The sequence below is a fragment of the Tiliqua scincoides genome, chromosome 1 (genome assembly GCF_035046505.1).
Source record: "Tiliqua scincoides isolate rTilSci1 chromosome 1, rTilSci1.hap2, whole genome shotgun sequence".
Taxonomy (NCBI): Eukaryota; Metazoa; Chordata; class Lepidosauria; order Squamata; family Scincidae; genus Tiliqua; species Tiliqua scincoides.
The window spans coordinates 72,867,039-72,880,800 of NC_089821.1; the positions used below are offsets into that span (position 1 = coordinate 72,867,039).

The following is a 13,762-nucleotide window of genomic DNA, read 5'->3' on the forward strand; positions in this document are numbered from 1 at the left end:
TCAAGAACATCAATAAGATGTGTGATTGATTGGAGAGCAGAATTTACAGAAGGTAGGTCTATTGGCTTATTATTGTTTTGAACTAAAACACTCCAAAACAAGCACAGCAAACTCCTTTTAGATGCAATGAACCTAAACTGCAGGTCTGCACTATTATACTTTAAAAGTGCCTTCACTCTTGTTTGATGAGTCTCACCAGTCTCTCCACCAGCTAAAACAGGCCAGAAATGAGCAATATTACTGCCGCTTTGCACTGCACTCTGTTTTCAGCTCCTGGGTCCCACCTTTTCTATTTCAAAGTCAAGCAACAGCTCCCTCTGCTGGGAAGCAGCAGGAAGGGCATGAAGGACACTGTTCCAGCTTTGATTGGAATGACCCCCAAGGTCACTTTGAGAAAGTATTTTTTTTTCTGTATGTGGATTCTTTGAATGCCCTTCACAATGTTTCTGCAGTTTCTTCAGCTCTACAATATCCTTTTTAAAGAAGTCTTTTAGGTATGAAGTATATATCCTTTGGTGGAAAGAATTTCTAGACAAGTGCGTGCAAGGCATGCGAAAAGGTCTATTATGACTTGCTGTAAGAAAAAGCAGTCCACAAGATAACAGCGAACTCTCTGGGGCTCCGTTTTCACTCATGGGCCAGAGTTCTTGACAGTAAGGCAGTTCAGCAGTGGAACAGATTGGCAAGGGAGGTGGCGGATTCTCTCTCACTAGAGATCTTCAAGCAGAGGTTCAAAAGGAGATGCTCAGGAGGATTTCCTGCTACAGGTAGGGTTGGACTAGATGACCTTGTGGGCAACTTCCAACTCTCTGATTCTCTGAGTGCCAAAGCAATTGTTCCTATTCACCCTCCTTGTGTGTTAGGCTGCTGTATTTTGCACCTACTCCCAGAGTGCTCTCTCTTCATACATGTTGCCCCATGTTCTTCGACGAACAGATAATCTAAACTACAGTTTTTCAAAACATCTCCTGATTCTGCCTCCAGATGTCATACTCCCTGCTAATCATACTTTGCTCCAACAGAGACATGCTGGCCCCTAGTTGCCCCCAAACCCATAACAATGCCTAACTTCTCCATTACAATATGTCTTCTCTCAGTTGCCACTGTATAGCCCTGTCTCACAATTCACAGTTCCTCTCCAAGTGTCCACTCCCAGTTTCCTCAGTTGCTTCCTGGACTAGGTCAGATTAAGGAGTCAGACCCAGAATCTGCAGTTTAGATAATGGCACACACAAAAAACCGATTCTTTATCTGGTAAGCACTCTTATGAAGCAGATGCCAAAGAGTATGTCTTTCAAGAATGTCTCTTTTGAGTTTAAGAGATAACTGTGTCTCTTCTAGAGCACATGTTACAGGAAGCTGCCCTGCTGGGAGTTCCATATTCCATAGATCTGTGAATAGGAATCATGATTAATTTGTATATTTTTGTATGTTGATCATGGGTTTTGTCTCTGAAAGTTTCTCTCCCGGAGTTTTATCTGGGAGTTCCCTAGTTTTACCCTTGTAAGCTTCATCTCTGAAAACTAAGTTTGTCCTTTATAGCGTCTGTGCCTTTCCTCCTTGATGGCTCAGGTTGGAGGTTATACCCAGGGAGGCTCTCTCAGGGGAGGCAGAGCATCATATATCCTACTCCAAGCCTCAGCCTTCCGAGGGGTTGTGTGATCCAGGGCCATATTAGGCTAGTGTGGGGGCTGTAGCATATGTCATAAAGGGGCCCTGCAACAGCAGCATCAGTGTCAGCAAAATATTTTTCCCCAACCCACAACAAATGGCATATAACATGCAGTCTTGGTGTGCATGCAAATGCCAAATAAAAAGATTCTTGCTGGCTTTGCTCTTCACAACAACAGAGGTGCTTGCATCTCATGCCACTTGCCTCACATGAGCTGTGTGCACTAACTGCACAGGCTGCCCCCTCAAATTCCAGCTCGCTGCTTGCTTCTGGCTGCTTCAGAACAGGGACATGCACTATGGGACCTGACATGCCGTCATTTTCTCACATCACATGCCATCATTTTCTCAAAGCTGTGTACTTCTCTAAAATTTCTCCAGAAAGCCTAGTTCCCCCCCTGCCCCCCTCCCCCAGTTCAGAAACAAAGGGTTGCAGATGTTCTGGTGAAATCAAGCACTTTGCTTTCTGAGAACTGGCACACTCATGACTTTACTTTGATGCTGTCAGTGTTCTGCCCAAAGCAGCCAAGTGTCAATTACAATCAGTTTTGTTTCACCTCAATCTTTTTTAGGACTGGGTAGTTAGGCAAGCTGGAATAGGTTTAGAGCTATCCCTGGGCTAGTGTGATCTTCTCCTCTGACGGTCAATAGGAGTTAGGAATAATTTGGGTGCCTCTCTCAACCAAATGGCAGTGTCCTTCCCTATGTATGAGCTATGGTGTCTTCCTGATGTTTTTTTGAACTAGAGATAGGAGTAGGGCAAGCAAGAATTTCCCCTCCCTTTTGTGTATTTTGGTTCTTTCTAGCACATCAGAGGCTTCTGTCAGCCTAATCCTGACTAAATCCTAAAGTGATCCATGCCCAACAGTGCCAGTTCCTGAAAATCTGAGTGGGCTTTGATTTCTGTGGCCACTGGAGGAACTGAGATAGTTCCAGCAGTACTTCTAACTGGTTGGCAACCTTCAGTCTCGAAAGACTATGGTATAAGCCTACAGCACCCAGTATTCCCAGGCAGTCTCCCATCCAAGTACTAACCAGGCCTGACCCTGCTTAGCTTCCGAGATCAGACAAGATCAGGCATGTGCAGGGTAACAGTTGCTGCACTGTGTCAGTAGTTTCCTGTTATCTTTTACTCCCCTTCCTTAACCAGCCTCTGAAGTCATAAAAGAAGGCTGTGCTGCTCTTCCCTATACACTGGGGAGGGAAGTTCTGCAAGGGCAAGATCCTCCCAGAGAACGCCAACCTTCAGCATTACTCCTGTGCTGTCAAGAGGATTCTCCAGGGGAAGCAGGCAAGTGGATGAACTTGGCTAATTTCTTACAGGGCTGGAGTTGGGGATGATGACTGTCCAGATGATGGTAATAGTAATAGATGACATCAGGCGCAATCCTAACCCACTTTTCAGCACCGACATAAGGGCAATGCAGCTCTGAGGGAAGGGAACAAATATTCCCTTACTTTGAGGGTGCCTCTGTGAGTGCCACCCAACTGCAGGATGCAGCACACGTCCCATTGGCACAGCTGTGCCAGTGCTGGAAAGCTGGTTAGGATTTGGACCATAGACCAAGACCAAGACATTGTCTATGGACAATAGATCAAGACATTAAAATATAACACTTGGTATTGTAGGGTGCTGAAGTTCACCGCATACTTCTTGTGCACTTCCAAACACAATTGTCTGGAAAAAAAACTAGAAGATGTTAATGAATGTAGATCTACTAGACAGAACATTTTGATGGGGTGCTGGTTCAGTCCATCACACAGATTGCTGTGGGTTATATGCTGCTAAAGGTTAGAAACCCCACAGAACAGGCTTCACTTCACAGGATATTCTGATGCCAGTCTGCACAGTCAACTATATTAAACATTGTATGATACCAGCAATATGGTATAATTACCATGATATAGAAAAGTATCATTTAAAAATTAGATAATAGAAAACTGTAAGTTCAATTCAAGTCACTGATTTAAAGGGGTACATATCTGATATTGAGATGCAGCCATCTCAGAGGAGCAGAGATTCTGCTTTTTGGGGAAGGGGATCCAGTGCATATGGCACTTCACAGAATTTCATAAGCCAAAAGTCAACTCTCTACTCCCTGCCCCCCCCCCCCAAGAGCTTAGACCATAAATTTTGACTGTGGGGAACAAGGAAAGGGAAGGAAGCGAAGATCCTGCTATAGTATTGTAAGAGAAGGCAGTTAATATTGTAACCATTCTTGACTAACATGAATGAATAGTTACTTCTGGAGTGGAGCAGCAGTTGGCAATGGAATTCATTGCCCTGTGTTCAAAAGCAATTGTCTCTCTGCATTAATTTCATTTCTTGTTTTGAATGACTTGGAGGTAGTGATTTCTACAAAGCAGACCGGCATCTGAGATAAATAATCTTTGCAGCATACTTAACCCAGGATAGAGTTAGGCATGCTGCACACAGCTCCCTCCTGTTGCTGTATGTCTTCTTCACAGCATGGTTTCAGCAGATATGCTGGATCGCATCAGAGTAGGCAACAGAGCAAAACGAGGCCTTGTCAGTACAGAGGAGCATCTGTTCAAAGTTTCTGTAAAGAGGAAAGTGGTTGGTTTAGAAACACTTGGTTGTTTCTAAGCAGAAGAGTTGAGACATCCAGGCTAGTTACAAAAAGGGGTTTATAATAAGACTGTTCAAATCTAGATTGAACTTGCCATCACAGCACAGCCTTAGGAGCACAGCCAGGAGTGTAAAGAATATTGTCACCTTTTTATTTACGGATTTTAATTTGCACACAAAAGCAGATTGGTCTTCTTGATTTTGAGTATACTGTACACTGAAAGGCCAGATTTTGGAATGACCTCACCAGATGAGCAAGTGCTGACTGTATTGCAGCCCCGCCCCCAATCAGAATGGAATACAGTTTTATTCAACGAGCATCTGCTTAAGAAACTCCACTAGTAGCATGCTTGGGAAACTTCCTTGGGAAATAGGTAGGTGGGTCTGCAGATCCATTCAAGCAGGGGGGACTCACTCCCCCTCCCTGCCCAAGAGAAAGGAGGCAGATCTGGTGCCTTTACTGAGTGGGGGGGGGGATGGGAAAACTCTGGGACAAAGAGCCACAGCTGGAGCAAATCTTCTAGTGGGATGGCTTACTAATGTCATGGAATACCAAAAATGCAAACCATCGAAATGAGATTTGGGACAGACCTTTTCCAGTATACACATCTTGGGAAAGAGTGAATTCATACATTGCAAGGAGAGTAAAGGCAATCACAACATGACACAGATTTCCCAAGTAGCTGAATGGGGGAGTTGATTCATAAAAATTTTTCCTGCACTGACACACCCTCTCTGCAGAAAAACAGAATGTACAGTACTGTGTGTGAGAACCACAAATGTACATATTCCGGAGATAAGTCAAGAAACCATCATGAGGAAACAAATGCTCAGGATTTACACATGGTGAGTACGTATCCCCTCCTCCCCAGTGCATAGGTTTTTATACTGGGGAGGAGGGTGAAATCAGGGCCAGTCTTAGAAACTGCCGGGTCCATTGCAAAACATTTTTGCAGGGAGCCGCTATTCACCAGGATGAACAGCAGCAACAAGGCACCTGGCAGCAGTATCACTGCCAACTGCTTTTGAGGAGAACAATTTCAAGCCAATTGGATCCAAGGGCGAGTGGAAGGGAGGGCTGTCCAGCAGCAATGCTCCCCTCGCTGTGCTCTCTGCATGACACCTTGGATGGAAGACTCCATGCCGGAGCATCGGCTACTCAGCAAGGTGCTGGCTGCACCCGCAGGCATCTGCTCACCTCCCCAGTGTGGAGCCCCTTCAAGCACAAGGCCCAGTTTGGCCAAATTGTCCTAAAGCTGACCTTGAGTGAAATTGCCCCATTAGTAGGGGTGTTTTTTTTAATTATTATTTTTATGTTTAAAGTGCATAAAAACACAGAACACTGCCTTTTTGGTGTTAAAATATCTGAATAAATACACAAAACACCACATTTTGGTGTTGAAGATATTTTCCAGAAATTAAAATAGATTAGTTTTCCAATTAGAAATAATACTATGGCTGCATCTTTTGACACTATATCACCTACCTAGTATGTTTTTAAAGTGATTCTAATTTATAATTATAATTTATCAAAATGCACCTTTGGAATAAAAACTCATGACAGCACAATTTGCTATTTTAATCAAGAACTTTTGAGTAACTAATCAACTAATCAAGAACTAATCACACAACCCCACCCCACCCCCCAAAAAAACCCTCATCCCTACCCATTACTGTCTTAACACAGAGGTTCCCAATCTATTTTTGGCTGTTTGGGACCCATATGGGTCTAGTGCTTATGTATGTGTGTTATAACTGCAGTCTACTACACTTTTTCATGCATTCAATCTGCCTAAGCCAAGATCTCCCTGGAAACGGCTTCCATATCTGTGTCATCGGTTCCATACGTGGAGGACATAAGAGGCTGATTTGATCAATTCAACAAGTGCAATTTGTCAGCAAAGTCATCTAGGGGTATATTCTCATATGGTTCAGGGCCTCTCAGGCTATCTGACTGATAGTCACAGGTTTCCATTATGACAGGAATATACACAAGGAGACATGAAGGCAAAGATTTCAGCCCATTTGAATAAACTTGGTCAGTTTTTTGGGGAAAAAAATCACCCAGAGAAGAGACAGCATAACATATTTAGCTCACAAAATCACACAAGTCAGGCTTCAGATTATGTATTAAAATTACAGATGAGAACTTGCAGGAAACAGCAAGATCATTGGGGGAACAACGATTTTCAGCAAATCCCCTTGATTGGTTATTACAGAATGTACACATCATCTCTTTACCAAATCATCTGGAAATATAACCAAAATTCAAAAGTTGAGGGAAGCATCTTTCCTAACAATCCTCATCAATTCTGCCAGTAACCACATTAAAGATCAGTAGTTTGGAAATAGTAGCTTTTGCAAGAACAGCTTGCATCATCTCCCTTCAGTGGAGAACAAATCTCTCCTACTTGATACAACCTGTCACTGAACTAAGTTTGATTATTACAGGCAATCATTGTGGCTTATTTGACAGAAATTTTGACCTTTTTTATGTCTTTCAGCAAGCAAGGCTAGATACTTTTGGCTTTAGGTCAGGCTCAGAACAGGCCCTTAGGATCTAATACATTATGAATATGGGGCAAAAGGACATATATTCAGATCCAGGCTCTGACACAGTTCATTCCCACCCACCCTCTCACCTCCCTTCTTGGCCTTCCTGAATTTTGGCTCCTTGACCCACAGTTTCCTTTTTGGTTTCCAATCCTAAATGCCATTTATGCCGGTAGAATGCACATTTCGCCGACATAAACAACTTTATGGCCATTTCAAACACAACTAGGTCAGTGTGCAGGGCCTGGCCGCTGCCGTGAGCAGCCAAGTTTGCAGCCAAGATGGATGTTGGATATCTGCCAGTAGAGGTAAGCCAGTGCAGAGGGTTGGAGGAAGGAGGGAGGTGGCTGAACAGGGTGGTTGGTTGGTGACGGGGCAGGGATGTGAGTGGATCATGCCCAGGAGGGTGGCAGCAGTGGCACGAGCTGAATCCTGATCAACTTCCCAGGCCTAATCCACGTTCATGGATCAACTTGGACTTGCACCAACAATATTGCTGGCACAGGTCCAAGTTGACCCCTAGAGGTTGCTGGGGCTTGCCATGGCAACGGGACTAATGTTCCCTTACTCCAAGGAGGCCTCCAGGAGCCAAAATTTCCCCACAGGATACAGCTGTTGCTGTGCCAGTGCTGCTGCATCGCCATGTGGGGAATTAGTTTGGATTGGGCTATTTGGTTCCACGTACACACAGTTTTTGTTTGTTGTGTGCCTGTGTGTGTGTGTGACAGCACAATCCTATCTTATGCTGGAAAAGGCAGGTTAGGAGACCTACACTGTATCCAGTGCAAGATTGGTGCCAGAAGTAGCTCTGCTAGAGGCAAGGGGAAACTCTTCCTCTTACCCCAGGGTAAGCTACCATGGCCTCAATGGGTCTCCTCAGTCTTGCACCACTTCAGGAGGTGGCATAAGTCCAAGGAGAACAGAGCAACTTGCAGCCACTCTGCGCTGCTTGGGGAACGGGGTTGGGATCCAGCATAACAGCTGGGCCTGGACCCACCTCCCGCTCCCTGCCGGTCCCTGGGACCGCCCACTGGCCATCCTCCCACCGCCCTGGAACACCTCCCTCCCCACCCCAGACCCTTGTGTTGACCAAGCTTAGCCGACACAACCCTCTCTTCCCAAGTTGGTGCGGAGGCTGGATGCAGCCTGCATGCGGTGTGCATCCTTTTGCCGGCCCACCAACTTTCAAGGAGGCACAAACGTGCCATACGTTTGTGACCCTCCTGGGTCATCGCAAAGGACTTGCGCCAGCACTAAGGCACAGTCAGGATTGCGCCCCTAAGGCTGCAATCCTAACCTCACTTTCCTGGGAGTAAGTCCCATTGAACACAATAGGACTTACTTCTGAGTAGACCTGGTTAGGATTGTGCCCTAAGTGTAATATTGACCAACATGCATCACAATTTAAGGTACTGCAGTTTTAATTTCGTTTAAAAATGCACATGCATTGAGAAATCCCAGAAGAATTTTGTCATATTCAAAAATAAAGTTATTATAAAAAAATAAAGTTATAATTATTATTATTATTGTTAATAATAATAATAACAACAGAATTTATTTACCGCTTTTCAACTAGAAGCGGTTTACAGAGAAAAATCAAATGATTAAAGTTGGTGCATTTGTAACAGAAATGTGACTCCCTGGCTGTGATGAACCTGCTCATGTGTATTGTGACTTCAATTTTGCACAGGTCCAGAGCAAGAACTCCAGGATGCCATCTTTTTCTGAAGACGATTTCGCTTACATCCTAGAAAACTATACTGATATTTACTCTGATCACACCCTTGGGCCTATTGGGAGTGCACAACCTTGCAGAATTCACAGCGTGCCAATCTCATTCAAGTTCTTTGTGGCATTCATCTATGGCCTGGTTTGCCTTCTGAGCTTGGTAGGCAACTCTCTGGTGGCTCTGGTGGTCATCTATAACAAAGGAAATCGTTCCGTTACAGATGTATATCTCCTGAACCTAGCCATTGCCGATCTCCTCTTTGCGCTCACCTTGCCCATCTGGGCTGTTTACCGGATTCATGGATGGATCTTCGGCACTTTCATGTGCAAAGCCATCACCATCCTGAAGGAAGTCAACTTCTACAGTGGTATCCTCCTGTTGGCTTTTATCAGTATTGACCGCTACCTGGCAATAGTTTATGCTACTCAGGCCGTCACTGAGAAGAGGCACTGGGTCAGATTTGTCTGCATTGGCATCTGGGTGGTTGCTTTCCTCCTCTCCTTGCCTGTACTCTGCTTCCATACAGTTTTCAAGCCACCTGAGAATCCCTCCTGGCATTGTTATGAAAACATTAAAGGGAATCAAACATCTAACTGGAGGGTGGTATTGAGAATCCTCCCACAAATGTTTGGCTTCATCATCCCTTTGGCCATCATGCTTTTTTGCTATGGTGTGACAGTGCACAGACTCTTCCAGACCAAGAACAATCAAAGGAAGAAAGCAATGAAAGTCATTTTGGCTGTGGTGCTTGTCTTCCTGGTCTGTTGGTTGCCCTATCATATCTCCTTGTTTTCAGATACCTTGCTGAGAACCAAGATTATTAGTGACAGCTGTGACCGTCGTTGGAGCATTGACTCAGCCCTTTCAATTACTGAAATCCTAGGATTTGCTCACAGCTGTTTAAACCCTATCATATATGCCTTTATCGGGCAGAAGTTCCGGAACAACTTCCTCAAGATCTTGGCCTCACGAGGGATTATCAGCAAAGAAAAACTGTCACAGTTCAGAAAGGAGTCCTCCTTTATGTCCACCTCTGGCAACACCTCTACCACATTGTAATAGTCAAGTCCATGGAGGGAGGGAGAAGAGCGTCACTCAAGAGGCTGATACAAGATTCAGCCCTCAAGATTCAGACTAAGATTCACACTGAGAATCTCTGTTTCGGTCATACCATTGGGGTGCTTCCAAAACGATCATTGCCAATATCAGCCTTGATTTGGCAATGTTAATTAATGCCATGAGAAAATTACTGCCCACTTGCCACAAACATGAACATGTTCAACTGCTGCACAGAAGGGTTTATGCACCCAACTAATCTGGACAAGTTCATGTCATGTCTACAAACAAGTACAATGTTATCAAATGCAACTTGACTGCATATTTTGTTCCAAGACGACTGCCAATTTATGTCCATCACAGAGAATCTATGGAATACCGTAAGAATGACAGCCCAAAGAATCTCCTGTCCTCCTTCATCGCTTCAGTCTAAAATGAGATTTAGTGGTAGAATTTTGGGTGCTGGTAGCCATCTTTTTTGTTTGATCTTAACTATAAACAAAATAAAGACACACAGACCAATCCTGAGCTGCCTGGAGCATGGGGCTGCCACGGCACCAAAAATGGCTGCTGCAGCATCCTATGTGCACTGGGCAGCCACCACTGGCTCCTCCGGAGAAGTGTACATTCGTCCCCTTCCCCCAAGTAAGGGGAGTGGTCCCACAATGGGGCTACTCGACTGCGGCAGCTATTTAGCTGACACAGGATCAAGAAGCCTCTTGTCGAGCCTCGCAACCTGACACCTGTCTGGATCTGGCAGAGCTAGTCCCCCCTCACCCTGCTCCTCCCACCATGCCTTCCCTTCGCCCTCCGCCCACCCCAGAATCCCTCCCCCCGCCTTCCCCCATGCCCTGACTTATCTCTCCATAGCCAGGCACTTCACATGGAGCGCCTGATGGCAGCTGGCCTCTGACCGGCGCTGTCCCAGTGCAAGCTCCTGCTGAGCCAGCTCCTGTACTGGGCCAGTGGTAGTGCCCACAAACATGCCTTATGGCACGTTTACGACAGTGCACACCAGCAGTGAGCCAGCACATAGTCAATAGGATTGGGCCCTTAGAAAGCTGAATATTCCTCTACCTTTAATTCTGTACTTGCACTGTATCATTTTTTTTCAATGACTGTGTCTCTTTTATCTTTTAAACTGCATATCTTTGTATACCTTGAAGGAATTATGTTAGAATTTTGTTCTACACTGTCCTGTGCAACTGTGATTAAATCAGTGCAATTATTTTTGCATAAGGAATTGTTTCCAGATGTGTCCTTAGGAAAAAGGTATACTTCCATAGTGGTTAGTTAAGGTGCCAATCCAACACGTTTCATTCCCACAGTTCACATACGCCAAAGATTCTGCCTGGGCTATTTTCTGCACATCCACTGAGTAGATGGAGACAAATGAGGGAATAGTTGAGCTCTGTAATCTGTGTGGCTGTTGATTCAGGATATTTTAGGGAGAATGGATCTGTTTTCCCAGGTGCACTGCCCTTGTTGCGCATTGCTGTGCCAAATCAGACGGTCAAGTAGATGCTAGGTCAACATGTGAATTCACAGATACAAAATGGTAAGCTGGCACCTCTTGTTGGATAGGTTGGTCTCCTGCATTGTCTATTTCATATCTGTTGTCTTTTTACATGAAAAGTGCATGATGTTTTGTTATTAAAATGAGAAATTGAAAGACTTGTGTCGTCATATGTAAGAGATTGGACCCACACCTAGACAATAGCCCACATGGGATGGATCTGATGGCAGGGGCAGCTGTGCACAAGTCACATAAAGTATAAGGCATTGTGCTGTGACTTTATATGTTCTTATAGCTAGAGGTGTTTGAAACAGTGTTCTTTATTTTACTCAGAAGCCCATTGTGTTCAGTAAGACTTGGGCTGTAAACCCATTTTATTCACTGGAAACAAACACCTCTATTTATAAGTATATGTGACCCACACACAAAGATTTTTTTTAAAGTTGTAGTGCAACTCTTTTGTTTATATTTCATAAACTTGCACACTGCAGTTCCTTGTTTTGTGAGTCTCACCTCATGCAGCATGTCCTCCTCTTATCCTGGCACAACCTGGTATTGTCCCTGTCTTGATACTTTGGGTTTTATGTCTTATGATAATTGCTTATTATAATAGAAGTGCAGCCACTAAGGAACACTTTATTCATTGCACATTTTCTACGTAGAAAACTTTTCCATGTAAGGACTCTGGTGACACCCTTGTATGGATTGTGACAATTACACATATGTGTATTTCACGTCCACGTGGACCTGCGCTGTAAATTTACTTGCACAGTTCCGAATAGACACCTCCACATTGTGGAGAAACTTGCTCAGAGGAGATGCAACCCTGCAGAGTGCTGCAGTAGCCATTCTGGCATCAATGGGGGGCGGGGGGGGGGGAGGAGGAGAATAGGATTGGGCTGCAAAACCTAATATTTTTTATATCACCCTGTTTGTGTAAAAGGGAGTACAGTAGTTAAGGGACAACTGATTTTTGTCAAGCAACCCAAAACAAGGGAAATGGATAGAGCATTTCTGATTCTTTAACACATACTTAAATGGAGGAACAGCCATTTCAGAACACTTTCTTGATAGTGAGGATATCCTCATTATCAGAAGATGTCAGAAAAATGGTACAAAACGTACTCTTTTGCACTGCTGATTGTGTCAAACAGTTGCTAAAGACCTGAAATTGTGCAGTAGTCAACCCTGAAAAGAGTGGGTTGTGCTGCATGAACAAGATCTCACATGGTTACACAATGTTACAGTTGAACAAACTGTAACCACCAACCACTTTTTTTGCAGCGAAATGTAGGGTGGTTCAGAGTTGTAATGGGCAAATTCCCTCTCTGCCTTTTCCCATACATACTTGTGGATGGATGGAAATTTTTTTTAAAAATCATTAATGATTGCCAGTACAGAATCAGGGGATGATAATAATTCTGGCTTCAGTGATTTGATGAATGCAATACCCCTGCTAACGGGGCAAAGAAGCACCTTAAAATAGTGGTTCCCTTTTAGCTGGGGAGGGGGGAGAAGAGCAGGGAGTAGAATAACTACTGTTCCCGTTCATCTGAATATAGTGTTTATCTCAGTGGCTGCTTGCTGGTGTCTCCATTGTGTCTTCACCATCATATCCCCATCATGGTTACAATCCTATCAACACTTACCTGGAAGTAAGTCCCATTGACTATAATGGGATTTACTTCAGAACAGATGTGCATAGGCTTGGGCTGTGTGTCATTTTTAAGACTGTGAGCCTTTTTGAAACGGGGAACCATTTTTGCCATTTCTTTTGCCATGTAAAGAACATTTTTGTTGACAAGTGGTACATACTTATTCGTCATCAAGACCCACCTGCAGATCCACTTCTATCAAGGTTTTGTCTACGTAAATCTCTCTATTAAGATGTTCCAGTTTGCTACTCTACAAATGGAATACAGGATATGCACAAACCCATGGTTTTTCACTATTTTTTATTTATTAAGACAACTAAAATTAACAAACGCAAACCCATAAGACCTTGTACATTTAATAACGCAATTGCACACCCTAAAACATACAACAGATAATGAAGACATAAATTGAAAGTTATATAGCAAGTGCAGAGTCCTAAATCTAAATTACTTTGTTCTTCTACAAAATATTAATCAATAATCATTAAACATATTAAGTATCATATATCTTGAACAGTCTCTTACTTATTTCTAAAATACTTTATTTAATTGTTCTAAATTTTTTAAAATTCCACTCCTTATCAATTATTTATTAATTATACTTATCAATTATTTATTAATTATAATTATCTTTACTGACTTCTCTTTAAGAACACTTATAAGCTTATCTATTTCAGGGCACAATGCTAACCCCTTATGTCAGCGCTTTCCAGCACTGACATAAGGGCAAAGCAGCTCTGAGGTAAGGGAACAAACATTCCCTTACTTGGAGGAGGCCTCTGTGAGTAACACCCAACTGCAGGATGCAGCACAGGTCCCACTGGCACCGCTGTGCCAGTGCTGGAAAGCACTGACATAAGGGGTTAGGATTGTGCCCTCACAGACGAATCCTAAGCTGCCCGGGGTGTGCAACTGCAGCGGCGCTGAGAACGGCCGCCTTTGCATCCTGCACACCTCAGCCTGCCACGGGAGGCACCTCAGGAGAAGGGGAC

The 13,762-nt window shown here is 43.9% G+C and overlaps 1 protein-coding gene across 1 annotated transcript; it reads left to right on the forward strand.

Annotated features, from left to right (window-relative positions):
• Positions 1 to 8,525: 8,525 nt before the first annotated feature.
• LOC136645057 (C-X-C chemokine receptor type 2-like) lies at positions 8,526 to 10,063 on the forward strand. The gene has a single exon (XM_066621309.1). The coding sequence runs from the start codon at positions 8,526 to 8,528 to the stop codon at positions 9,600 to 9,602; it is 1,077 nt and encodes a 358-aa protein (XP_066477406.1). The 3' UTR covers positions 9,603 to 10,063.
• The last annotated feature ends 3,699 nt before the right edge of the window (positions 10,064 to 13,762 follow it).